We start from the raw sequence: 26,052 nt of genomic DNA on the forward strand, positions 1-26,052 counted from the left end.
AACCACTCACAGGAATGTGATTTTTCATGGAGATGTTAGAACGTAAAGATATGCTGGACAAATTAAAGTACGTGTCTATTTGCCCTTTTGATAATCACCATTCTTCAGTAGTCTCTAGTTTTGATCTCTTGCTGGACACGTGAGAATAGCTTCATTTCCTCTCATTGAGTTATTATGTCTGTCTTTTATATTTAGTGCAAAAATATTACAGTAAGACAAAGTAAATTTGCTGCTGATTTGTTAGGTAAAATCAAACTGCACCACACAGTGCAAAATCATATACTTCTGAGTAGGCAAACTGAGAATTGAATCACAATGTTACCACTTTAACAGAGTCTACTTCCTCATTTGTAAATGAATGTAGGGATAATAACAATGAGGATACTGATAATAATGACACCTCCTAGGGTTGCTTTAAATATTAAATAAGGGTTGTTTTACCTATTAAATAAGATATCACGTGTAAAGCACTTGCCTAAGTGCTGTGCTAAGAACAGTGCCTAGCACAGAGAAGATACTTGATACATACGTGTTGAATAGATTAAGGAAAGTCTAACAAATGCCAAGGTCATGGCAACTATTCAATAAATGTCAGCTGTCCTTCCTTTCCCTCCCAAATGCCCTCAGTATTTTATAAAGCACTCAGCATTTCTATATAAATATAAAAACCATGACTTTTTAAGTTGCTAAATGCCAACAGATAACACTACATGTAGGCTTTGCTCAGCCCCTCTGTGCTTGCATTAGGTACACAAACAAAACTAATTGTTGCTTTCTAACACACTGATACAGTGCATACTTCCTTCCCTGCCATATTTTTCGTATGGGATATCAAAACTGTGGAGTGACTAGTAATACTGAGTGATGTTTTCCACAAGCAAATCCATTTTGATAACTAGCCAATTTCCTCATATTGATGAGTCAAGACCCAATTTGTAAGTTGTTCCCTCTGAATCAACATGAAAAATGATGCAAACTTTAAGTATTTTGGAAACGTCAATATCCCTTTTAAGGCATCTCTTAAACTTCTTTTTCTGTATCCATCTACACTTTTGTTTATGATAAGGTTCCCTTGTTTGGGAGATTCCGCTACTCATTTATACAATGTGAATTGCTGCACTAAGTTAGGTCACTGCATAAGGGTAGTGCTTTTTAAGTTCTCTTTGCAGACTGTGGCCTTGGCTGCAATGGCAATACTGAATCTGTCACCTAGGATGCAGTAAGTTTCTTTTCCAACTGAGATTTTTAACCTGGCTGACTTTGTGTGGTCAAATAACCAGAGAACCCAACCTCTTCCCTCTGGAAGATTCTATTGGAAAAGGAAAGGGAGAGGGACAGAAGGATGGAGACAGAGATAGAGATGGAGGGAGACAAGGAGAGAGACATAGAGGTGGGGAGACAGAGAAGGAGAAGAAGCAGCAGGAGGGAGGAGGAGAGTGAGGAGGCGGGCAGGAGAGGGAGAGAGGGAGGGAAGGAAGGAAAGAGAATGAGTAGGAAGGAACCTTAGCTCCCTAGGTGACACATTTAAGTACTAAAGGATGAGCTCTATTTTAAGTATAATCCCTACCTTTGGTTAAATGCAATCCCTACCTTTGGATAACCACCATAAGCTTTTAAATACATAATCTCATGCCAAAGTCACTGAAGCACAATCAAAAAAGAATGTCTTTTGGGCATTTGGGTGGCTCGGTCAGTTAAGCCTCTGACTTCGGCTCAGGTCATGATCTCACGGTTCGTGAGTTCAAGCCCCACATCGGGCTCTGTGATGACAGCTCAGAGCCTGGAGCCTGCTTTGGATTCTGTGTGTGTGTCTCTCTCTCTTTGCCCCTCCCATGCTTATGCTCTGTTTCTCTGTCTCTCAATAATAAATAAATGTTTAAAAATTTTACAAAATAATAGCTAACACTTACACAGCATTACCCACGTACTGTTCTAGGCATCTGACTTACCTCTTGACACATAGTAACTAGTTTCATCTTCCAGCATCTCAGTGAGGTAGATAATATTATTCCCATATTACAGAAGAAAAAATTGAGGCACAAAGAAGTTAGGCAATGCCCAGTGTTGCACAGTTTATAAGATGAACATGAAATTTATCTTCTAAAAGGAGCCTTTTGGGAGTGGTAGGGTATGCTTTCCATAATTACACAAAATAGCAAAGAGAAACTGCGACTGGCCCAGATAAACAAACAAACAAACAAACAAACAAGATATTATACTCTAAAATATTAGGATTTGAATCCCAGGCCAGATTCAGAGTCCAGACTTAAGCCATCTGGAAAACTGTGGTTTTCCCTGTTAGCCCTCATTTGCCCATTTTCTCATCCCTCCAGCATTCATCTGTGTACTTTGGCTCTCTAGTCTTTTCCTTTTACGTGCCTCCATTCTTGTCCATGATGCAACTGCTGCACCATATTAACTAACCCGAGCTTTTGTATGTGGGCCATTCACGTTACCTGACATGACATTACATGACAGAGTTGCCATTCTCCAGAACCTCAATTAGGGCAAAGTGCTAAAACCTCATGATTTTCCTCAGGGACAAGGTTCAAAGCTCCACCCTGCTTTGATGAACCAAAAGCAAAACAAACACAAACAAAAAAACCGACCTTGTGCTTTTAGAGTCTGCAAGGATTCCTTATGCTTTCTCATGAGGAGGAATTTTATGCTGCATATCCAAACTCAAAATGAAAGTTTTAAAATTGGAAAATGAAAGTGCAGCTGGTTTTGCTGCAAGGTTTATCAGTGATGAGTCACCTATTTTTATTGCATAAGAAATCAAATCTAGTGTTGTAATGAAAACACGATACAGTGAATTTAGGATAATTCTTGGAGCATTCGAGATGTGCCTATTTGTTCAGGGACACTGTGTCCTTTGTGGTTTCTTCTAAGCACTCTAATCTTCTGTAAGAAAGGCGTTTTCTCAGTTTTTGAGGAAAGATGCTCTATTATCTAACCACCCACAATGACTGGTTTTAATGCAGCAATTACTGCAGAAACAGAGTGTAGACTATGCACTTATGCTCTGCATTTATGTTCCTTTGTCAGCACTGGACACATATTTGTATAAACTTGGCATAGTTTAAAGCATTCACTTTTAATCCTACCTCTTTGGTATTCACTTAACATCTGAGCTTTCCAGTTCCCTAAAGACTGCATCTGAGTTTTACCTAAAGGTTTTGGACACTCAAACTCAGTGAAGGAAGGAAGAGATTGAGGATTGGATTGGTCCAAGTACAGGGTACTGGGACTGAAAGAAGGAGGAAATAAAAGTCATCTTTGAACTATTTTTGCTATATGGAAATGGGTTTTCTTGTTAATCATGTCAGGATCATGAAGAACCACAGTGTCATCTAAGGCATCTTCCTAGGTAGCTTTAAGGTAAAGATGTAATATTATAAATATTTTGTATTTTAAAGAACGTGTATACACTGATAATTTGAAGACTAACATTTGAATCTCATCAGCCTATGAAGTCATATCCTTTTTTATAATGCATTTATTGAAAATATCATCTTACTTTAAGAATTACATTTCTACTAAAATCAATGAATAAGTGTTTGTTTTCATGCACTCCCTATGCTCAAGACTGCAATTTAAAGGACTTCTTGCACAAATTAAATGCTGATCCTAATTGATTTTTATATTTGTTTAATCTAGACTGTGTTCAAAAGTACAATATAACCTATACAGTCATAATTCAATAGCCAGTGTACCATTGATTGAAGAATGAGTGCATTTCATAATATGAGATGCATGCACGTTTAATTCTATCATTTTTGTATATTTAAGGACATGCCATTAGACTAGAGCTTATTCAGGATAAATGGATAGAGTTGGTAAAGATTGTGCTTCCTCCATTTGTTACTGCTTCTTTTTGGTCATTTGTTTTTTGTTTTCTATCCAAGGAAGATAGTAACAGAGGAATTATTAGACTTCTGGGTTCAACAATTTATCTCTTATTTATTTTCCCTTATAACAGAAACCAATTGTGTGACAGTCAGAAACATCTTCATTTCTTTTCATCAATTTTTAGAGCAAAGAGGTGAAATAAATTTCCTCTAAATATCAAGAAAACCAAAGTGAGAGCCAAGGAATTTGGAAGTAAATGAATTTAATTTTGCAGATTAAATAAAACTTATAGGACCCTCAAGAAAGAATGTGCTACCAATTTGCTGACCTGTCCATCTAATTGCAGTGGAGGATTTGGACCTTTTAGGACATGTGAACTGGGTTATTTATGGACAACAAAGACTATATTGTTTGAAAAATTAAAGAAAGCAGAATAATTATAGCTGTTATCCAAAACCAGCATGTAACATCCATAACTAATTTATGTGTTACCCAGCACCCTCTTTCTTTCAACATTTAGTAGCAAAATCCTTTTTTAAGCTTATTATGTCAAATTACAGGCCAAATGAAATTTCATCCTATGCTGATAATGGATGTCTATAATAGCCGAAAGAGCTTTAGTAAAGTACGATAATACATAACCATTTCAATTTGGAACTAAGCCAGTGTTGCAATATATTTATACAACTAATATTGTTAAATTTCTAATTTTCATTCCCTCGATTTGAATTACAAGTTTCTTCAGAATGAAATCCACTTATGAGGAGCTGAATGGTTTCTTACTTTAGCTTACTATTGTAATGGCTGCTATAGTTTTTTTCATTATCTATTTAAATCCTCCATGAGATACCTGAAACTTTCATGTAGAACAAGTATGAACCTCTGTAAAAGTTGTACAAATTACATTTCTTAATTGAAAATGTATATAATCAATAAGTACTTAAGTATTTATAATTTTATTTTGTGTGTATATATGTATATATGTGTGCATATATAATTGTTAGATATAATTAAAAAAATTCAGGCATTACCGAACATATCATTCATGACTTTTTTCAATATATATTAAAATACTTATTGCAAGTAAAGACACAATTCTACACTCCAAGTATCCATTTATTACTTTCAATTATGGAGGGGGCTGTTTTAAAAAATTTGTGTTATTAATCTACTTGATAAATATTTTTGCATATTACACTGTCTCTGTGGTTATAGCATTACTGGTGCTTTATTAGTTGGATTATGACAGTTCTGTCTTCAAGAGTAATATACCTTTGTTTTCCATGCCTTCATGGTACCCCATTTAATCCATGAAAAATTTCTTTCAAAGATGACATTCACATGTAAATGCAGAAAATTTGTTCCGAGAACAAAGTTCAGATATAAACACAAATTTCAGTCTATGAATCAAATGTGTTAATCAAAATGCCTAGCAAAAAACACAGTATGAACTTATAACCATTGGAATGGAAGTCAACTCTGAACAACCGCGTGGCAGTACATGCTGCTCTCAGAATACACCCCATTGACCATGTGTATGATTCCTGGGGAAAGCAATAGAAATCTAAATTGATAAGTGAAAGAATTGGCAACCTTAATGATTATTGTCTAATATTGGGAAATAAGTCTGTTTTGTAGCTCTAATAAATATAATTTGGCTCAAAACTTTTTGAATATATTGCAAGGTGTAATTTGATCAATTTTGATTCCACTGAAAGATCTTAGTTAACATTATTACTTCTTTTCTAATAGTGGCTAGCATTCAGAAGCTTCCTGCAGCATCTGTTCTAACAGACATCAACTTCCCAATGAAAGGACGAAAGGGAATGGTTGACTGGGCAAGAAACTCAGAAGATAGGGTAGTCATTCCAAAAAGCATTTTTACTCCTGTATCATCAAAAGGTAAATATGTGACATAATTTGAGCTTTGAACAAAACATTTCTAATAAGGTTATTTAATAGTACACTAGATACAAATCTGCTTATGTTAAACAACTTAGTCTGCAAGCATGAGTCTAATTTTGTAAATACAGAAGACTTACACATAGTCTTTAAATCTGAATTTACTGGTGGAAAGGACCTATTAAAATGGAAAATGCAAATTATAGATCTGCCCTTGACATAATTAAGTCTCAGTAATGTCAGTTTTATCCCAATGTAAAGCATGTGGCATAATATTTTAATTTGAGGTATGGAAACATACCACTTTCTACAGTCATTTTTAATTTTGCTTTGGTTTGTAGTTATTATTTTGGTATGTAAAGGAAAATTTAAGAAAAAATTAAGTTTTAAGAACATCTTCAGAAGCCTCTAAAATTAATGGCTACTTTCAACAGTGACGTTGTAGTCTTGATTTTTACCTTGGTGATCTTGACCATATATCTTAAACTCCAAAAGAAAGTTGTCTCTGAAGCTCCTTAGCTGCACCTACAGCTGCCTCTGGTCTCAGCCTGGTGAAGAAAGGTTACTTCATAAGACACAAAGCCACTGAAAACACATCTTTTAGAGCTACCATTAATATGTATGGTGTGTGGGCTTATCTGCCCCATGCATGGTTAAGAAAACATTTCTTCTACTCGGCTTTGCATCAGCAAGTACTGGAATCCCCTAGTAATGAGCAGATTAAAGTTTTATAAGACAGTATTTTTCTTGTCGTTTCACTAATATTTTTAATTTCATTCTTTCTAGAATTAGATGAATCATCGGTATTTGTTCTTGGAGCAGTCCTATACAAAAACTTAGATCTAATTTTGCCCACTTTGAGGTAAGCTACGAAGTAATAAGCTGTTATAATCTTTGTAAATTATTCCAAAAATGTGATTATAGCCCATTCTATGAAAATAGTCAAACAAGCTTTGTTAATACAAAGAGCCTTTTCTTAAATTAAATAGAAAATACCAATTTAATGAACAGCTTATTAGCATATTATGCACTTCAAAACAACTAGAAAAGACAATTATGGTCTCTGATTATAGCCCTGCAATTCTTTTATAACTAATCATGACTTGCCTTAAGACTGAGGGAAAAAAATAAGAAAAAGAAAAAATTGAAGTCTCTGTAATAGAATGGGTCGTTTTAAAATTAATCTGTCTTCTCTCTTTATTTGCACTTAATGGTACTGTTCATCAGCATTACATGAAATTAAAGGAGTGCCATGATGACTGGGAATGCATGCTTTGTTCTTCATTTGCACAAGATCTCAATTTGCTTCTAAATAAATATTCAATTATAGCTACATTAAGAAAAAATGCTGTTGTTCAATTAGAGAACTATTTTTGGAAGAAATCCATTGATTTCTTTCCCCCCAGACACTAAAGGAAACAATTACACATAGCAATTCTACCAACATTAATTTATTTGCTCTATTGTCTTAACTACTTTACCTGATCTCACAGAAAACATCATTCACACCTACTTGGGTAGTGATGCTATCACTCAGGATGACCCATTTCTTTCATTTCACCCCATCTCCTTCAGGAGGTCTGAGACCAATCGTTTGTTTTTTTGTTTTGTTTTGTTTTTTGTTTTGTTTTGTTTTGTTTTTAGTTCAACACAACAGTGAGTTGTGAGCTCTTACTCACACCCTCATGAATAAAGCTTCCACTTTTTAGGGAAGAAAGACTGAATGATCTGTACAGTTATACCTGGGGCATAACAAATAGCATTGTAAATAAACACAATTAGAGTTCAGTCCAACAGAAAAAAAGCCTTGCAAGGAAGCAACTAAGTTTTCTGCAGCGGCAGTGACTAATTATGATTCTTTGGGAGAAATCTTTCCATGTGCAGCAAATTATTAGTATATTACTTGGTGAGTCATGGAGTGACCCTCTAGATGCAATGCAGGTTCACATTCAACCAGAAAGACAACTATGGGAAGTGTAGTTTTAACTCCTTTTTCTCTGGATGGAATTTGGGCATTCTGAATTTGAATCAGTCCGTATTTGCTTTTGTTCTACCAATAACAGATTTCAAAACAAATAAGTTTTCTCTCAACTTTTCCATTCGTTTGATTAAAACACATTGGTATGCAGGATTACAGATAAAATGGATTTCTGGTTACATTGCTTCTAATTCTGTGTATGATGTTCATTTGAAAAGAAATGTGGTAAAGTTAAACGTACCCAGATACTCAAAGTTAGACCCTCATTTCCATAAGGAGTTCATTTGTATGAAGCTAATCTTTCAACAACTCTAGACTAGACACTAACTTGGAATCAGATGACTCGGGTTTTAAATTTAATTTCACATAACAAGAAATTTTTAAACTTGCCCCGGTCACTCAGCAAGTGCCTTCCTTCAGTTCAGCTGTAAAATAGAAGCACCTTAATAAATAAATAAATAAATAATAATAAATAAATAAATAAATAAATAAACAAAATATAAGCAGCGTGATGTGCAATATCCACCCTATTTGCTGCTGAGTGATATAGTGAATGCAAGTAAAATATTCAACATAAAATGCTTTAGATAGTGAATTACTTTTTTTCCTACAGAACTAACAAAGTTAGATTGTATTATGATTAATGATGTTTTGTATAATACCATGGAACTCACACACTTAAATAAAGCCAGGTTATTCCATACTTCTTAAATTTATGGTCAAGGGAATTGAAATTTTATTTAGGGTAGACTACTGGGTATTTTAATGAGTGATTTCATGGATAAAGCAGGGAATTGTCCAGAGCAGTGACTCCTGTAATACCATCTGTGAAGCAAACGGATTTAGATTAATTTGGGGGCAAATCATTGAACTTTTAATATGTAAATTGTGAAGTTGAACTCAAAGGTTCTTTCTGATTTCAAAATTTCCTTGTCTTTATTGTAGTAAAATTATAGAATTGTGCAGTTCTGATATATTCTTTAAAGTCCTCAACAACCTTTATATAAGAACTCTGAATATGTATACCTATCCAGAGTTTCTATGTATGAAGTAATTAGGTAAATGGCCAAAGGAAAACAATATTCACATTTAGATTCATTGACAAGAAATAATGATAATGGAACATGCAGGATTAAATGTTTGTTTAAGTACTATTTGAAGGTGAAACATTAGCATTTACTTCTCGTTTTCTTTTATTTTGTACAGTAAAATGTAACCATGAAGCATTCTCAGGCATGCTTTTTTTCCTTTCAAAAAACTATTTCAGAAAGTTGAGTTAGTAACTGTACAATTATAGATCTGCTAAGTAAGAATAAGCCTTTTAAACGACAAGAGTTATGTCTTTGTTTCAAGTCACTGAACAAACATTTACTAAGCTGCAACCCAGCTAACCTAACTGGTCTGAATTCTTTTACATCTCCTTTACTGTTGAAACTCCAGAACAATGCTTAATAAGTAACAAAGGTCCCAGAAATGTTTACTGGAATAATTAATTGTCTTATCTGATAGAATATTCTACATAAGCCATTTTTAAAATAATTAGATACATAGACATTTAGGGTATATACCGTACAACTATTTTAGGAGCAGAGGAATAAAATATATATATCTTGTTGTTTTACTGTATAAATTGTACTATGTGAATTGAACCCAATAGGAAAGGGAATATTTTATTTATTTATTTTTTGTTAAAGCTTATTTATTTTTGAAAGAGAGAGAAAGAGAGAGAATGAGTGGGAGAGGGGCAGAGAGAGAGAGAAAATGACACAGAGAGAGAATCCCAAATAGGCTCCACACTCCACACTGAGCCTGACATGGGGCTCAATCCCACCACTGTGAGATCATGCCCTGAGCTGAAGTCAAGACTCTAACACTTAACCTACTAAGCCACCCAGATGTCGCAGGAAAGGAAATGTCTTTTTATTCATCATGAAAAAAATACTCAAATTTGCTCTTTATGTTTAGTCATCATTTACCAAATTTTCATGACACATTTTCCTGAGTGATCATTTTACTAATTATCTGTTGAAACTTTAAAAACCTCATTTCCTATACACAGAATAATGTTAGGCTTGCTGTTAAGTTTCCAGAAATTTTATATCTTGATATAATCATTTTCAAAACAATACTTTGCATAATTTCTCTCATGGGGACTAGGAAGGAGAACTTGATGTAATGTTTTGAATAGATATGATTTAGAAATTTTCCTTCACACACAGGCAGAAATAACTTTGCATCTTGACTCTTTTATTTAGAGATTTATTTTCTTCTCTTGCCCTAATATGCATTCAACTATTCTTCAAGCTATAATTTTTATTTTGCTGTTGGATTGTCTTCCTTTTACAATTAAGTAGATTCAGATTGTCCCTTCAACTGAAAGAATGTGCTCTACTCAAGTCCAAGCTAAATATGTGCTATTCTCAGCCTTCTACTTTTTATCCCTCTTTAGAATAGTTTTCTATGGTTAAAAAGCATAGAACCAGGATAGTAGTGCTACAAGGCCCTTTAACAGTTCGTACCATCTAGAATTCCAATTCTACACATGAGAAACTAAGGTCCTTATTAGTTCAATGACCTGTCCAAGATTATATGCCCAGTAGGTGACTGACTTCACGTCTTCTCTACCCAAACCAGGACTCTTCCACTGTCTTGCTGCTTCTATGATGCTTGTATTGATTCATTTGAGCAGTACAAACTGTGTACCTCTACGTTAGTGTGAATACATATTGCTGTTCTGCAGAAAATCTTGTAAAGTCAAGGAAGAGGTGACATGTATGAACAGACTCAAGGATACTTGAGAGTCAACTTGGTCACTCCGAACAAGCTACTGACACCAAGGCGAGAGCCTGTTACTCTTCCCAGCCCCTCATGACCATTTTGGGGCCTGATAGATGAAAGCTGGCCAGCAGAGGACAGATGGTCTTTTGGGAGAGGCAAGGCCACCCACACACATGCCTCATTCCCTGTGTGTGGAAACTAAAAACCACTCACAGCCTGGCAAGTTCCCAAGCTGCTGGTGAGGATTTTTAACTGAAACAACCTTTTAGTGGGATGATTTGGCAATCTCAAGAGGCTTTAAAGATGCATTGTCATTGAAGCAGCCACTTCTAGGAATTTATGTTACTGAAATTATTTCTAAGGAAGAAAAAGTGTATCCAATCATATATTCAAGCTAGAGTTTAAGAAACAGTTGTAAATAATCCATTTTCTGATTCATTTAATAGTCAGGTTCTGGTTTTATAGGAATTCACAATACTTTTTAATGTAGGAGTAATATGTAGTTTTCCTGTAGGACATGTGAAAAATATAGCCTGTTTAAAAAGAAGAGCATTTTAATGTAGCTATTAATATTCACGACATTATAAAGGATCTAATTAAAATTATATGCAAATTCCACTATAGTTTAAAATGCCAGGGAAAATAAAGATGAACCAAAAGCAACAATGTTCTCATAAGCCAGTAGTGATTTGAAAATTATCTTTCAAAAAGGAAAAAAAATATTTTTCAATAATGCAAAATCACATGAATGTGATGTCAAGTGCACCAGTCTGATAAAGATAAATGATGCTGAATTTTTTTCATATTTAGAAAATGGAACTCATTTGAGTTCATATATTATAGGAATTAAAAGCAAATGGGAAAAGCAATTGAACTAAATTATATTAGAAATAATCAAAGCATGAAAAACATAATTACTTTTAAACCAATACATCCTGAAGGCAATCAACCTGAAATTGTTGAGTTCTCTTAAGAGCACCTGTTCTTCAGTTTCAGGACCTAAACTTTTAATCTTGCTTCTTCATTCTGAGTTTGCAATGACATATTGTAGTTTTGTGATATCCTGTATCGTTTTATAATATCCTATTGTGAAAACACTAGAAATTAAAATCATCTATGGAAGTAACAAATTTGCATGACTAATATTAATGAATATTATTATGCATTCAGTATATGATTTACAAAACTCTGAATTTAATTTGGACACACCTTTTGAAAGTGAATTTAAATCGCTGATCACTTAGCTTCTTTGTAGTTTTAGGTGTTACATCCCTTAGTAAACCTACTTTGAAATTGTAATTAGTTTTAAAGCTCTAAGTTAGCTGAATCCTACTTTTTAGCAGCCATCAGCTGATTTTAGTTTGAAAAGCAAATATATTTAGCTTAATGATTTCAATGAAGTCCTCAGTTCCTACAATATGTGAAATCATCTACTTTGGTTTGGTTTTATTTAAATTGAGGGGCTTTTTGAAATAATTATGAAAACTCTCACTTTAGAAGCTATATGAACTATAATTCTAAAAATGGAAAAAGACTAAAGTAATTTTAATATTTTTATTAAACCATTAACATATTTTCACCGTACCTTATCTGATTACACTTTATTTGCACAATTACTTTCACAGTCCCCTCCACTGATGTTTTTTTGTAATACTGCATTGCATTTTTTCGTGTGATAAAAAAACAGATAACATGAAATTTACCATTTTAACCATTTCTAAATACACAGAATAGTAGTATTAACTATATGCACCTTATTGTGCAAAAAATCTCTAGAACTTTTTCATCTTGCAAAATGGAAACTGTATATCTTTGAACAGCAACATCCTTTTCTTTTCACCTCCTCCCAGCCTCTCAAAACTTTCTGTTTCTAAACCTTTGACTACTTTAGCTTCCTCATATAAATGGAATCATGCATTACTTTTTTGTGTGTGTGACTGACTTATTTCACTTAGCATGATGTTTTCAAAGTTCATCTTTTTTGGAGCATACAACAGAACTTCCTTCTTTTTTAAGGTTGGATGATACTGTCTGTATATACCATATTTTATCTATGATCTATCAGTAGGTATTTATGATGCATCTGCCTCTTGGCTATAATGAATAGACCTTCAATAAACATGGGTATGCAAATATCTCTTTGAGATTCTGTTTTCATTTTTTTTTTGGATGTATATCCAGAAATGAGATTTCTGCATCATATGCTAATTATATTTTTGATTTTTTGAATAATCTCCATACTGTTTTCCAAAGCAACATTCCCACCAGTAGTGCACAAGGTTTTCAATACCTTTACAACCTTGCCAACACTTGCTATTTTCTGGGTTTTTTATTGTTTTGTTTTGGTTTGTTTGTTTGTTTGTATAGTAGCCATCCTAACAGATATAAAATGATATCTCATTGTGGTTTTGATTTGCATTTCCCTGATTATTAGTGATGTTAAACATCTTTTCATATACTTACTGGCCATCTCTATATCTTTGGAGAGATATCTATTTAAGTCTTTTGTCCATTTTTTAATCCTATTGTTTGTTTTCGTTGTTGAGTTTTAGGATTTCTTTATATATTCTCAGTATTAACCCTTTGACAGATATATGGCTTATAAATAATCTTTCTTATCCCACAGATTACCTTTTCACTCTGTTGATTGTTTGCTGCATAGAAATGTTTAAGTGTGATGTAGTACCATTTGTCTAGTTTAGCTTTTGCTACCTATACTTTTGGTGTCATATCAAAGAAATCTTTGCCAGATTCAGTGTCATGAAGATTTTCCCCTATGTTTTTTCTAGGAGTTTTGTAGCTTCAGGTCTTACGTTTAGATCTTTAATCTATTTTGAGTCAATTTTGTTTATATGGTGCAATGTAAGAGTCCAACTTCATTCTTTTACATGTGGATATCAAGTTTTCCCAGCCACATTTGTTGAAAAGATTATCTTTTCCCCATTGTGTAATCTTGGCACCATTATCAAAGATAATTTGAACCTATATGAGAGGGTTTATATCTGGGATCCCTATTCAATTCAGTTGGTCTATGTGTCTATCATTTGTCTTTATTCCAGTACCGTACTATTTTGGCTTGCTGTAGCTTTGTAATATTTTTTCAAATCAGGAAATATGCAGCCCCTTGCTATGTTTTACTTTCTAAAGATTGTTTTGACTATTCAGGGTTTTTTGAGAATCCATATGAATTTTAGGATTTTTTTTTCTATTTCTCTTTTTAAAAAGTGTCATTGGGATTTTTGATACTAATTGCAGTGATCTGTACATTGCTTTTGGTAGTACAGACATTTTAACAATATTAAGTCTTCCAATTTGTGAACATGGATTGTCTTCCCATATTTGTGTGTCTTCTTTGACTTTTCTCAGTAAGTTTTTTGTTTTTGTTTTTGTTTTTGTTCTTGTTCTTGTTTTTGTTTTGTTTTGTTTTGTTTTGTTTTGTTTTGTTTTGTTTTGTTCTGTTTTGTTTTTGGCTTTCAGTGTAGAAGTCTTTCACTTCTGGGGCACCTGGGTAGCTCAGTGGATTAAGCGTCTGACTTCAGCTCAGGTCATGATGTCATGTTTGGTGGGTTCAAGCCTCATGTCAGGCACTGAGCTGTCAGCACAGAGCCTGAAGCCTGCTTTGAATTCTGTGTCTCCCTCTCTCTCTAACCCTCCCCCACACATGCTCTGTCTCTCTCTCTCTTCCTCTCAAAAATAACTAAATATCATAAAAAATTGTTTTTAAAACAAAGTCTTTCACTTCCTTGATTAAGTTAATTCCTAAGTATTTTATTCTTTTTGATTCTATTATAAATGGATTTGTCTTATCAGTTTAGTTTTTAGATTATTTGTTACTGTATATAAATGCAACTGATTTTTGAGTGTTATTGTTGTATTCTGTACCTTTGCTAAATTTGTGTATTCTGACAGGTCTTTTTGTGGAATCTTTAGGGTTTTCTACATATAGGATCATTTCACGTATGAACAGAGATAATTTTGCTTCTTTCTTTCCATTTGATGCCCTTATATTTCTCTTTCTTTCCTAACTGCTTTCATTAGGAATTCAATACTATGTGTATAGAAGTGGCAATAGAGGGCATCCTTGCTGTGTTCCTGATCTAACAGTGAAAACTTTCAGTTTTTCACTATTGAGTATAACGTTAGCTGTGGGGTTTCATATACGGCCTTTACTGTGTTGAGATACATTCCTTCCATGCCTAATTTGTTGAGAGCTTTCATCCTGAAAGAGTGAATTTTTTTCAAATACTGTTTCTGCATCAAGATAATCATGTTGTTTTTGTCCTTTGTTTTGTTCATGTGTTATATCACCTCGATTTTCATATGTTGACCATCCTTGCATCCCAAAATAATTCCCACTTGATCATGTTGTATGATCTTTTTAATGTGTTGTCAAATTTGGTCTGCTGGTATTTTAGTTAGATTTTTTTTTGGCATGACTATTCATGAGGAATGTTGGCCTGTAGTTTTGATTTCTTATAGTATCTTTCTCTGATATTGATAGGAGGGTGTCACAAAATGAGTTTGGAAGTATTTCCTCCTCTTCAGTGTTTCAGAAAGTTTGAGAAGAATTGATGTTAATTCTTCTTTATGTGTTTGGTGGAATTCTTCAGTGAAGCAATTTGTTCTTGAGCTTTTCTTTGTTGGGAGGTTTTTGATTACAGAATCAATCTCTACTGGTTATAGGATAGGTCTGTTTCAATTTTTAAAATTTCTTCATGAATCAGTCTTGGTAGGTTGTATATATATATATATATATATATATATATATATATATATATATGAATTTATCCATTTCTTCTAAGCTATCCAGTTTATTGGCATGTAATTGTTTTAGTATTCTCCTGTAATCCTTTTTTATTTCTGTGGTATCAATTGCACTGTCTCCTCTCTTCACTTCTGGTTTTGTTATTTAAGTTTTCTCTTTTTTATTAGTCTAATTGAGAATTTGTCAATTTTGTTGATTTTTTGCAAATAACTAACTCTTAGTTTGGTTGATATTTTCTATTGTTTTTCTATTCTCTATATTTCATTTGTTTCTGTTTTAATCTTAATTATTCACCTCTTTCTGCTAACTTTGGTTTTAGTTTATTGTTGGTTTTTATTTCCTAGTTCTGTGAGTTTTAAAATTAGGTTGTTGATTTGAAAACTTTCTTCTTTTTATTTTCATTTTTTTAAGTTTATTTATTTATTTTGAGAGACAGCAAGTGTGAGTGGGGGGAGGCACAGAGAGAGAGGAAGAGAGAGAGTCTCAAGCAGGCTCTGCAGTGTCAGCACATAGCCAATTTTGGGTCTGGAACTCACCAACTGAGATCATGACTTGAGCCCAAATCAAGAGCCAAATGCTTATCCAATTGAGCCACTCAGGAATCCCGTTTCTCTTCTTTTTAAATGGAGACATTTACCCATGTATTTTTCTGTCTTGGTAGGGCTTTTGCTGCATCTCATTAGTTTGGGTATATTGTGTTTTCATTTTCATTTGTCTCAAGATATTTTTAATTTCCCTGTGACCGACCTATCATTTGGTCCAGTAATTGTTCAAGTGTGTTTTACTTAATTCCACATATTTGTGAATTTTCCAGTTTTTCTTTTGCCTTTGATTTCTAGTTTCATTCCACTGTGGTCAGAAAAGATACTTAGTATAATTTGAGTTGTTTTACATTTCTTAAGACTCTTTTTGTGGCAGCTGTGATTTATCCTAGAGAATCTCTATATACACTTGAAAAAAATGTATTTCTGCTGTTGTTGGAGAGGGAATTCTTTATATGGCTGTTAGGTACAGAAGTCTATAGTGTTCAAATCTTCTGTTTCTTATTGAAACACTATCTGGTTGATTTATCCATTATTAAAGTCACGCATTGAATTGAAATCTGTTATTGTGTAACTGTCTGTTTTTCCTTTCCATTCTGTCAATATTTGCTTCATATATTTGGGTGCTCTGCTGTTAGGTACGTATATGTTTATAATTATTATATCTTCCTGGTGAATTGGTCCAGTTATTATTATATAATGTTCTTCTTTGTCTCATAGTGTTGAAGTTAAAGTCTATTTTGTCCAATACAAATATGGCCGTCTCTGCTTTTGGTTACCATGTATGTGACCATCATTTTCCATCTTTCACTTTCAGCCTGGGTATGTCCTTATACCTAAAGTGAGTCTCTTATAAACAGCTGTGTTCCATTTTATACTCATGTTTTTACTCTCTTTAAGATATGGTTCATATACATGAAGCCACTTAAGCCTTTGTAATAACTATGAAAAATAACTTGAGTCTCCTTTGAATGAATAACTCTATACATTTTTTAATGTTTTAGATACCAACTAGCACAAACCTCAAAAATAGAAAAGAACTTTATTACTTTAGTCATGAAATCCATTTGGCTGTAAGATCTGCTTTCCTAGCAGTGAATACAAATGTGTACCAGCCAGGAAGCATTAGTAGATCACAAAGCCTGACATGGTACATAAAGAGCCAACTATTCACTTATGCAAATTAGAATAAATTGATGGAATAAATTAAAGATAATTTCATACACCGTACACTTTTTAAAGAGGGAGTCATTTCATAATGTAAATTTGCTTCTTTTTCCTTCATTATGCATTTTAACACCATGGTATTGGCATTATGTTTTAATCCAACTTGGCCAAAAGTTTGATGTTTTTGTTTACTATGTGTCTATTTAATATGATATTCTAATCTGTGTTAGCACTAAAATGTGCAAAGCATAAATGCAAATGAGGATATATGATGGCTAGATACAAATCTTGCCCTCATTGAACTTATAAGGAGACATACATATCATTAATTGATGTTGTGGTAGTGATATACATGTTAGTAGGGCAAGGTGGGGGAGGGTACTCACATAAATGTGATAAGAACATCCATCTGCATAATTATATTGGCGTGCATCCATTCCCAATTGGATTCTAAATCACACACACACACACACACACACACACACACACATACATACACACACACTTAAGAAAAGTCATAAGGCAGACTCTGTCCTCTAGGAGTCACCTCTTCCACCAGGCCAGTTGAGAAGCTGATAAACCTGACACAAAGTAACATGCAATATACCCTACAAAAGGCTGCTTATCTTACCTACTTTGCTTTCCATACCCCAGTTTCCCAGGGCCAAAATTCCCACATGCCCAAACACAGAAAGAGAACTTCATAAATATCTTGACAAAATTATAAATTCCTATTTAGAATACCCACATCTGAATTTTCCAGTAAACTATCCACTTATGCAACTTTTAAAATAATACAAAATATCTGTATGCTATCAAATTTAACTAACATTTATTAATTAAAATTAGCAGCTGAGTTAAATTAACATTGGTTTTATTTATAGCAGAGAAGAACCAATGTCACTTCATAGCTTTGTTAATTCAACCTATTCTCATTTGATCCCCCAAACACTTTTACTCACGGAGAAACAGGGAACAATAAGTTTGTAAAGGGAACTTGGCATTTAGAGCTTACTTTCATATCACTCCCAGTGCAACTTACCTTCAATTAGTATTCAGTGAAATAAAGGACGGTTAACCAGCCCTCTCTGTTTGCAACTACCTTCCCCTAAGAAATATAAAGACACATTTACACTGTGTTGTTTCTTACTATTTACTGTTAGGCTGGATACCATGAAGCTTCCTGAGTGTTTAAGAATTTGCTACCTGGGGGCTCCTGGGTGGCTCTGTAGGTTGGGGATCCCACTTTGGTTCAGGTTATGATCTCGCAGCTCATGGGTTTGAGCCTCGCTTTGGGCTCTCTGCTGTCAGCATGGAGTCCACTTCAGATCCTCTGGCCCCCTCTCTCCACCCCTCCCCTACTCATGTGCTTGCTCGCTCTCTCTCAAAAAAAAAAAACAAGACATTTAAAACTTTGAAAGGAAAGAATTTATTTGACATTACTAGATACATTAAAGATGGATTTAAAAATGTTATCTAACTCGGGGTGCCTGGGTGGCTCAGTCAGTTAAGCTTCTAACTTCAGCTCAGGTCATGAGATCATGATCTCATGGTTTGTGAGTTCGAGCACTGCATGGGGCTGTGTGCTGACAGCTCAGAGCCTGGAGCCTGCTTCACATTCTGTGTTTCCCTCTCTGTCTCTGCCCTTCCCCCACTCATGCTCTGTCTCTCAAAAATAAATAAACATTAATTTTTTTTAAATGTTATCCAACTCAAAATATACTTATAGTTACTCTACTACTAAATATAGTAAACTCCACACAATGACATATTAGCATTCTTTTCTGGTGAAATATCATGGAAAAGACCATTCCATTAGAGAAGACATTTTCACAAATAATGTGAGGTTCAACATTTTTGTACAATATTACATTATATGATTTTGATGATGCAGTCATTTTGGAAAATAGTGTAGCAATAACACAAAATTAAACATGCTTTTGCCACATGATCAAGCAATTCCACTCTTAGATATTTACCTGAGACATATGAAAATAGATGTCTATGCAGAAAGTATGTATGCCAACTATTCATAATAGCCAAATATGAATAGTACTATTCATAGATGCTAAAAATTAGAAGTAACCCACAGGTTGCTTACTTTTATTGATGAATAGATCACAAACTGTTATATCCATATCATGGAATAGTACTCTGCTATAAAGAGAAACGAAATGGATGAATCTCAGAAACATAATGCTAAGTGAATTAACTCAAACACAATAGTCAATGTACCGTATGATTCTATTTAAGTGAAATTCTAGAAAAGATGTGATTATAGTGACAGCATGTTCATGGTTGCCTGGAGCCTTGGGGGCAGGAAGGGATAAGATGCAAAGAGGCTCACGGAAGCCGTTCATGGTGAGGAATCAGTGGTGATGCTTGCATAGTAGTATACAATTACTAAAAGAGATGGGGTGCCTGGGTGGCTCAGTTGGTTAAACAAGTACTAACAGCATTAAACTGCCCCCTTAAAATTGGTGAATTTTATTATCTGCAAATAATGCCTTAAACAAGAAAGAAGAAGGAATAATATTAAATGAATTCATCTTACATACGTGTTACGAATTCCACAGAATAGTGCATGTTCTATGAAAGAACATGCTCTGTAGTTTATTTCAAATCAAAAAGAAGGGATGGAAAGGAATATATATATATATATATATATATATATATATATATATAGCTAAAAGTACAATAAAACTTTAAATCTGTAACAGGTAGTGTGTGGCATTTTATACATGTTGTATAAAAACTTGTATGTACAAGAAAGAGTTGGCTCATGGTTATGGATAATTTTTGTAGGTTGCAAATATGTTTAAAACTCCTTTGTTAGTGAACTGTAATTGTTAAGGTATTTCAAAAGGTGAATATATTCCTTACTTTGAGCCTATTGAGCTAAAGAAGTGTCCTGTAAGTCTCTATTGCTGAAATGAATGATGGTCAATGATTAGCAACAGCATTTATTTATATTTAAACTCTACTTGCTCTCATGCTAAACCACATTCTAATCATTCATCGTAATGAATTTTGAGACAGTCCAAAAAACGCTAAGATAGCACTTTACAAGAAGAATATTTGGTCTCCTGGAGAACAAAACCGTTAAGTCCACCTGAGATAAATGGATTATATTCATTTAAAGATTGCCTGAAGGTTTGAATTCACAATCCATCTCTCTTGCAGGTGAATCAGATTTAAGTAATCGAAAGCTTGTAAGTGCTGTTGCTTTTTCATCTTTCCTGCATCTAAAATGGTAACAGTCAGCAATAGCTTTTTCCCCTCATAGTTTCCTAGTTCCAGGTAGGGTTTGTTTATAACAAAAAATGAACTGTAGCTTTCCATAAGTATTATTTAGTATCACACTTTAAATCTGTTTGCCCATTGTTTCTCTGTTCTCCTTAGGATGCATTAGGATATATTTCCTTACTTAACATGCATCCAAACATGTATGGAGCAGTGAGAGTTCATATTTGTTATTGATCCATTCTCCTTTTAATCACAATTACTCTGTTTCAGAAACTACACTGTCGTTAATTCCAAAATCATCGTGGTCACAATAAGGCCTGAACCCAAAACAACTGATTCATTCCTGGAGATAGAACTAGCTCATTTGGCTAATGTAAGTATTATCCATGTGACGTCGACTTGCTTATAGAACTTACCTTTAAAGATAAGTTAGCAGTCACACATTTGATAATATCAGAACACATTTTCTGGACTTTTTAGAGTTGTAAATGGAGTAACTTGTTACGAAGATTATATTATACAGAAACAAAATGTCAGATTATCCTATGCTTTTGTCCATAATAAAACTCTCTTCAGTTTATCCATGATAACAATTATTAAATTGTTTATCCACGTACACATCTGTTTTGGGCTTTGAGCTAATCAGCGGAGGAGACCCAATGAATAAGAACCTGTCTCAAGTGTGGTGTGGGAAGTGTGGGAAGACTGCCATGTAACTACATAGGTTTAAGATGCATGCAGTAATTGAAGTTATAAACATAATACAAAGAGGAGTGATTAACTTCAGGTACCCTAGAGCAGGAGAATGGGTGGGATGGCATTTAAAAGTGCTAGGTCAAAGAACAGAGTAGGCTTCTTATAACTAGTTGGGTGCTTCAGTAATCTAAATCTAAATCTCCCATTCCAGAATGACAAGAACCCTTTCCTGAATCTATCTAACTGCAACTGAAATTCTTTTAATTTTTTTTCAGTCGTCCTGTAGAAATTTAAAATATCTACTGATCCTTTATACATTCACTTTACATGCTTAAATCCTTGATGAGTGGAGACAAGGAAGGTGATTCCTACTAAGGTTCTTCTAATTATGCTTTTATACTTCCTGTATTAAAGTGAGCCACTCTCTTATGTTCTATGTACACAGGTTTGGTTTTTTGTTTTTTTGTTTTTGTTCTTTTGTTTTTTGGGTTTTTTGTTTTTTTTTTTTTTTGGTTTAATTCCTTGCAAAGTTCCTGGGAAGTTGACCTTTACATACAAATAACAGAAACACAAAGTGTCATTTTTCCCAAATCTAGAAATTTAATGAATGACATAATGGAATTTATATTCATATCAATTGGTTTACAAAACTTATGTACTGTCTCCTGTTTTATAACTTCTTGTTTCCAAAAAGAAAATCAATCTTGATTTTATAAAAAATGACAGTTATCTTCCCTGTAAACCACTTTTTACTAACATGCTTCAGGCTTCCTAGATTGTTTAGCGAAAATCTCAAATCTCTTAGCAATAGCTCTTAAACATCACAACTAATACTTAAACTATTGGGTCTTCTACTTTTGCCAAAATATGACCATACTGGTTCTATTTAATTTCAAGAATGTGTTTTATTTCTATAAAATCTACTTTTGTACACCTAAGAATAATCTTACCTCTACCTAATCTCATCACTGCATTGAAAACTGGCAATTCCTTGAAATATTGCTTTTGAATAAGGAATTTATTTTTTGTAGGTTCAAAATTTGTTGAAAAACTATTTACTTAGGTGTTTGCTTTTATTGTTTATTAGGGTAATGTCTATCCAGTTATAAACATTGGTGAAAAAATAATAAGAGATCCTAGTTCCCTGAATTGCTTACTAAAAAAGCAGTACAATGTCTGAGTATATATCATGTTTCTTGTGGAGAAAACATTTATGTAAATGAACTTTTACAATACTTTCCTAAATAAAGTCATTATTGAGAATTTTAAAAATACATTAATTAAATGACTTTTTTTCATAAATTGAAGAAAGAGTAACCTCAAAAATAGCATTGATGAAACAGTCTCACTATTTCAATTCAGTAAAACTATTTGAAATGAACAGAGATATAAGCTTTGAGTCAAACTTCTCTCCTGGGGGTTTATTTTGTCAGCTGATTTACAAAGGAAATAAACCATGTACAGAAAATAACTTTGTACATATGAAAACCCAAGTATATAGTCAATACACTTTATTAAGCACCAGCTAGACACTGGGGTGACAATGAAAGTCAGGATATAAGAATGATGAAATAATTATCACAAGTCACTTAGAACCAAATCTGTCTTTCATAATTTTGAGTGGATGAGTTGACCAGATTTTCAAAACAATACAGTCTCCACTCTAGAAGATCTCCATTTAAGGGAATATAGACAAATCTGTTGAAAAGGGGGACTGAGAGAAGATGAGAGGAAGAAAAAAAGCTTACACTGGAGAAGAAAATGGCACCAAGTATTCTAACTCACTTCTATTATCCCCTTGCTTGCAGTGCCCACCTGTCTTCAGAGGCCACCCCAATTAACCACCACACAATGAAGCCTCTCTGGATGGCTGGATTCCTCACTTCTTCCCTTTATTTTATAAATACCTTTCACACTTTGTCCATACAATATATACAGTCCTTCATACTCTCCTGGTTTGAATTTCTAATGCTTGCTGTATTCATCTTACCATCCAAATTAGAGTTTGTAAAGTACTGTTCATTGAGGGAAAGAATATATAACAGATTTGTTGAGTATCTTAGTATTTATTACCAGTCTTATATACTTTATATACTGATTTTAGTTTGTTTCCATTGAAGAGATAATCAAAGAGCCTATACTGAAATGTAATAGTCTTCACTAATGTGAATACATCATAAACATGAAAATAGAAATTAATTAGAAAAGCTGAAATTTTAATATAACTCTACATAGATGTAGATTATCATTGTTACTGCCTTCAAAATTGAACTATTTTAGATATATTTTTAATATCAAGTCTACTTTCATGTATTTACTTCTATCAAAAGTATGTGCTGTACTTTCCTGAGCTCAGAAAACAGTAATGACTTACAAAGTATATCTGTTTCATATACCATGTAGAAGAAAAATGAAGAATGGGAATTAATAGTTATAGTGAGCCTAGGGAAAAGCCTGTTAACATTTTCCAAAATAAATGTATTCTTTTAAAAAGCTTTTTAACAAATAGCGTTTAAAGCATGTTAAATATAATAAGGCCCTTGGGAACTGTAGGAATAGAATATGGAATCTTGAAAATCCAAATTGTATTTAGCAAAGCCAATTGCAGTTTTATCCAGCTCATAAATCATTAATGACTAAGATGCTATTCTTAGTTCAGTTTGGGGGAGCCTATGGCTTTATTGTGATGACCTATAGAGTCAGAGTTTATGGTCCTTCATGTTTAGGTATAGCAATCACTTGCTTTTAAAAAATATCAAAGTTGCTTTCCCAGAAAAAGAATTTTATTTTTAGTGTTACTTAAGGTTTCTTCAGGATGACATTTATGCTCATTAATATTATTAGATTATCTGATATATAAGGAAAGTTACTAATTTTATTGAAAATAGTTATTGAGACCTGAATGAATATAATAGAATGACCCTAAATGCGAGTGCACACGTATACACACACACATGTACAGGCACCCACTGTTTGGATGCCTTGGATCTGACAGATCTAAGCTGCTATGACTTTCTAAGGTGGATAGCAACTCCACCTTTAAAGATGAGTTAGCAGAGTAAGTAAGTGCATACATTTTAGTTATCTCATGCTCTATCAACTTTGTTACTCTGAAAATGAATTCTTTTTCCGAATGATAAGAGTTTTAGGTTGTTCCATTTTGGAGAGGCAGTTTGGGCTATGCTTGCCTGCAGTCTCTGTGGTCTTGCCTTTCTTTTTATTTCTTCCTCTGAGTAAAAACTTTAATGATCTAGTTAGCATGATACTGCTGTCTTTCAGGACTGAGAAAAATCCATGAGGTTTATTTGTAGTTCTCAAATTGGTCATATTCACAAAAGAATCTCATGGGAATTTGGGCTTGTGGGTTTTGTTTTCTTTGCCATATTTGCTTGCATACTAATAGGATCAGCTAACAAATTAAGGAGTTTGTTTTATGTGTATAAACTAAAGTTAATCATGAGCCGTGACCTTTGTAAATCATAGCTGCAAACACAATGGAAGACTATAATGAATATGTTTGTTACCATTAGATAAGCATGAGAAACAATGAGAAGAAATTTGAAACACTCATCAGTGGGTATTTTTGAAAATATCAAAGGCTGATAAAAACCTAAGGAATTAAAAATCACTTGACAAAGCTTAAGGAAGTCCAGTCTATAAATCTATAATTTCTGCAAAGGGGTGTTTGTATGCCTTTATGTTTTGAATCACTTTTCTACCCTACCTTTTGTCCATTTGAAAGAGATTTCTGATTTTTTTTCTGCTTAAAGCTCTGGGTAATTTTTATGGAAGAGTCTTGAAATGCTGACTAGACAGACAGATTGATGGCTCTGTCACCAGCTGAAATTGAGATAGAATTTGTTCCCTAGCTACAGTTAATATGGTGTTTTGTTTTGTTTTGCTTTTTTTTTTTTTTTGGTTTTTTGGGGTGTGTGTGTGTGTGTGTGTGTTTTCTTGATTATATCCTAAATTCCTCAGTTTGAGTAAGCACCCTTCCCACTTACATTTCAAATTCAGTTTATTTTGATTCATAATACATAGTCAACATTTTTCAAAAAGATTTTAGAATAATTCTGCTATTTTTGGAGCAGTGGTGAGCAAATCTTTTTAGTTAGGAGTCAGGTAGCAAATATTTTAGACATGTGAGCTATAATGACCTCTGTCCCATTTACTTAGTTCTGCTGTTGGAGCATGAAAGGAGCCAGACAATATCTAAACAAATGAGTGTGGCTCCGCAATGAAATTTTATTTACAAAAATAGGTGGCAGGCCAGATTTGGATTCTGGGCTATAGAGTTAGTCAATCCCTATATAGTAAACAGAATCATGCTCCCACCCAAAATGCTCATGTCCTAACCTCCAGAACCAGTTATGTTACATATCAAAAGGGACTTTGCATATGTGAATAAAGGTAAGGACATTGAGATGGGGAAATTATCTTGGATTATCTGGGTAGGTCTAATTTATCACATGAACCATTAAAAGTGGTTTTCCCTATGGCTATGGTCAGAAATGCAGCATACTAAAAACTCAACTACCATTACTGACTTCGACAATGAATGAAGAGGGCCTCAAGCCAATGGGTACAGGCAGCCTGCAAAAGCTGAAAACAACCTCTGGTTGCTAACCAGGAAGGAAATGTAGACCTCAGCCTTTCAACTGCAAGGAACTAATTCTACTGAAACCTGAATGAACCTGAGCATGGATTTATCCTTAGATCCTCCAGGAAGTAGTGATATCATGCCAATACTTTGATCTCAGCCTTGAGAATCTCTTGAGTAGAGACCCAGCTGAGCTCATCAGACTTCTGACCTATAGAAACTGTGAGATAATGAATTTGTTATTCTATGCTGCTGTTTATGGTAATTTGTTACAATAGCAATAGAAAACTAATATCCCTGCATTGGAACATTGCAAAATTAATTTTAGATTATGAAGAAAATGTATATGTAAACATTAAGAGTGCCATTTTGAATCAGATATAATGCAATACTGATGATACATTATTCAATAAGAATTAATTAGCAACCAGAGATTAAATTTTGTCCTGCTGATTATTATTCCAGCACCTTAGCAACCTGATGAAAGGAATCACCAGACAGTGAGAATGGCCACTGTAAAGTGGTG

At 33.8% G+C, this 26,052-nt stretch overlaps 1 protein-coding gene across 4 annotated transcripts in view; it reads left to right on the forward strand.

Annotated features, from left to right (window-relative positions):
• Nucleotides 1–26,052, forward strand: part of ADGRB3 (adhesion G protein-coupled receptor B3) — a 734,277-nt gene that overhangs the window by 409,496 nt on the left and 298,729 nt on the right. For all 4 annotated transcript variants that reach the window (XM_045498673.1, XM_045498672.1, XM_045498671.1 and 1 more), the window contains 3 exons: nt 5,605–5,754; nt 6,541–6,616; nt 20,501–20,603. In XM_045498673.1, the coding sequence (XP_045354629.1) occupies nt 5,605–5,754; nt 6,541–6,616; nt 20,501–20,603 (329 nt within the window). The remainder of the gene's footprint in view (nt 1–5,604; nt 5,755–6,540; nt 6,617–20,500; nt 20,604–26,052) is intronic.

The sequence above is a fragment of the Leopardus geoffroyi genome, chromosome B2 (assembly GCF_018350155.1).
Source record: "Leopardus geoffroyi isolate Oge1 chromosome B2, O.geoffroyi_Oge1_pat1.0, whole genome shotgun sequence".
Taxonomy (NCBI): Eukaryota; Metazoa; Chordata; class Mammalia; order Carnivora; family Felidae; genus Leopardus; species Leopardus geoffroyi.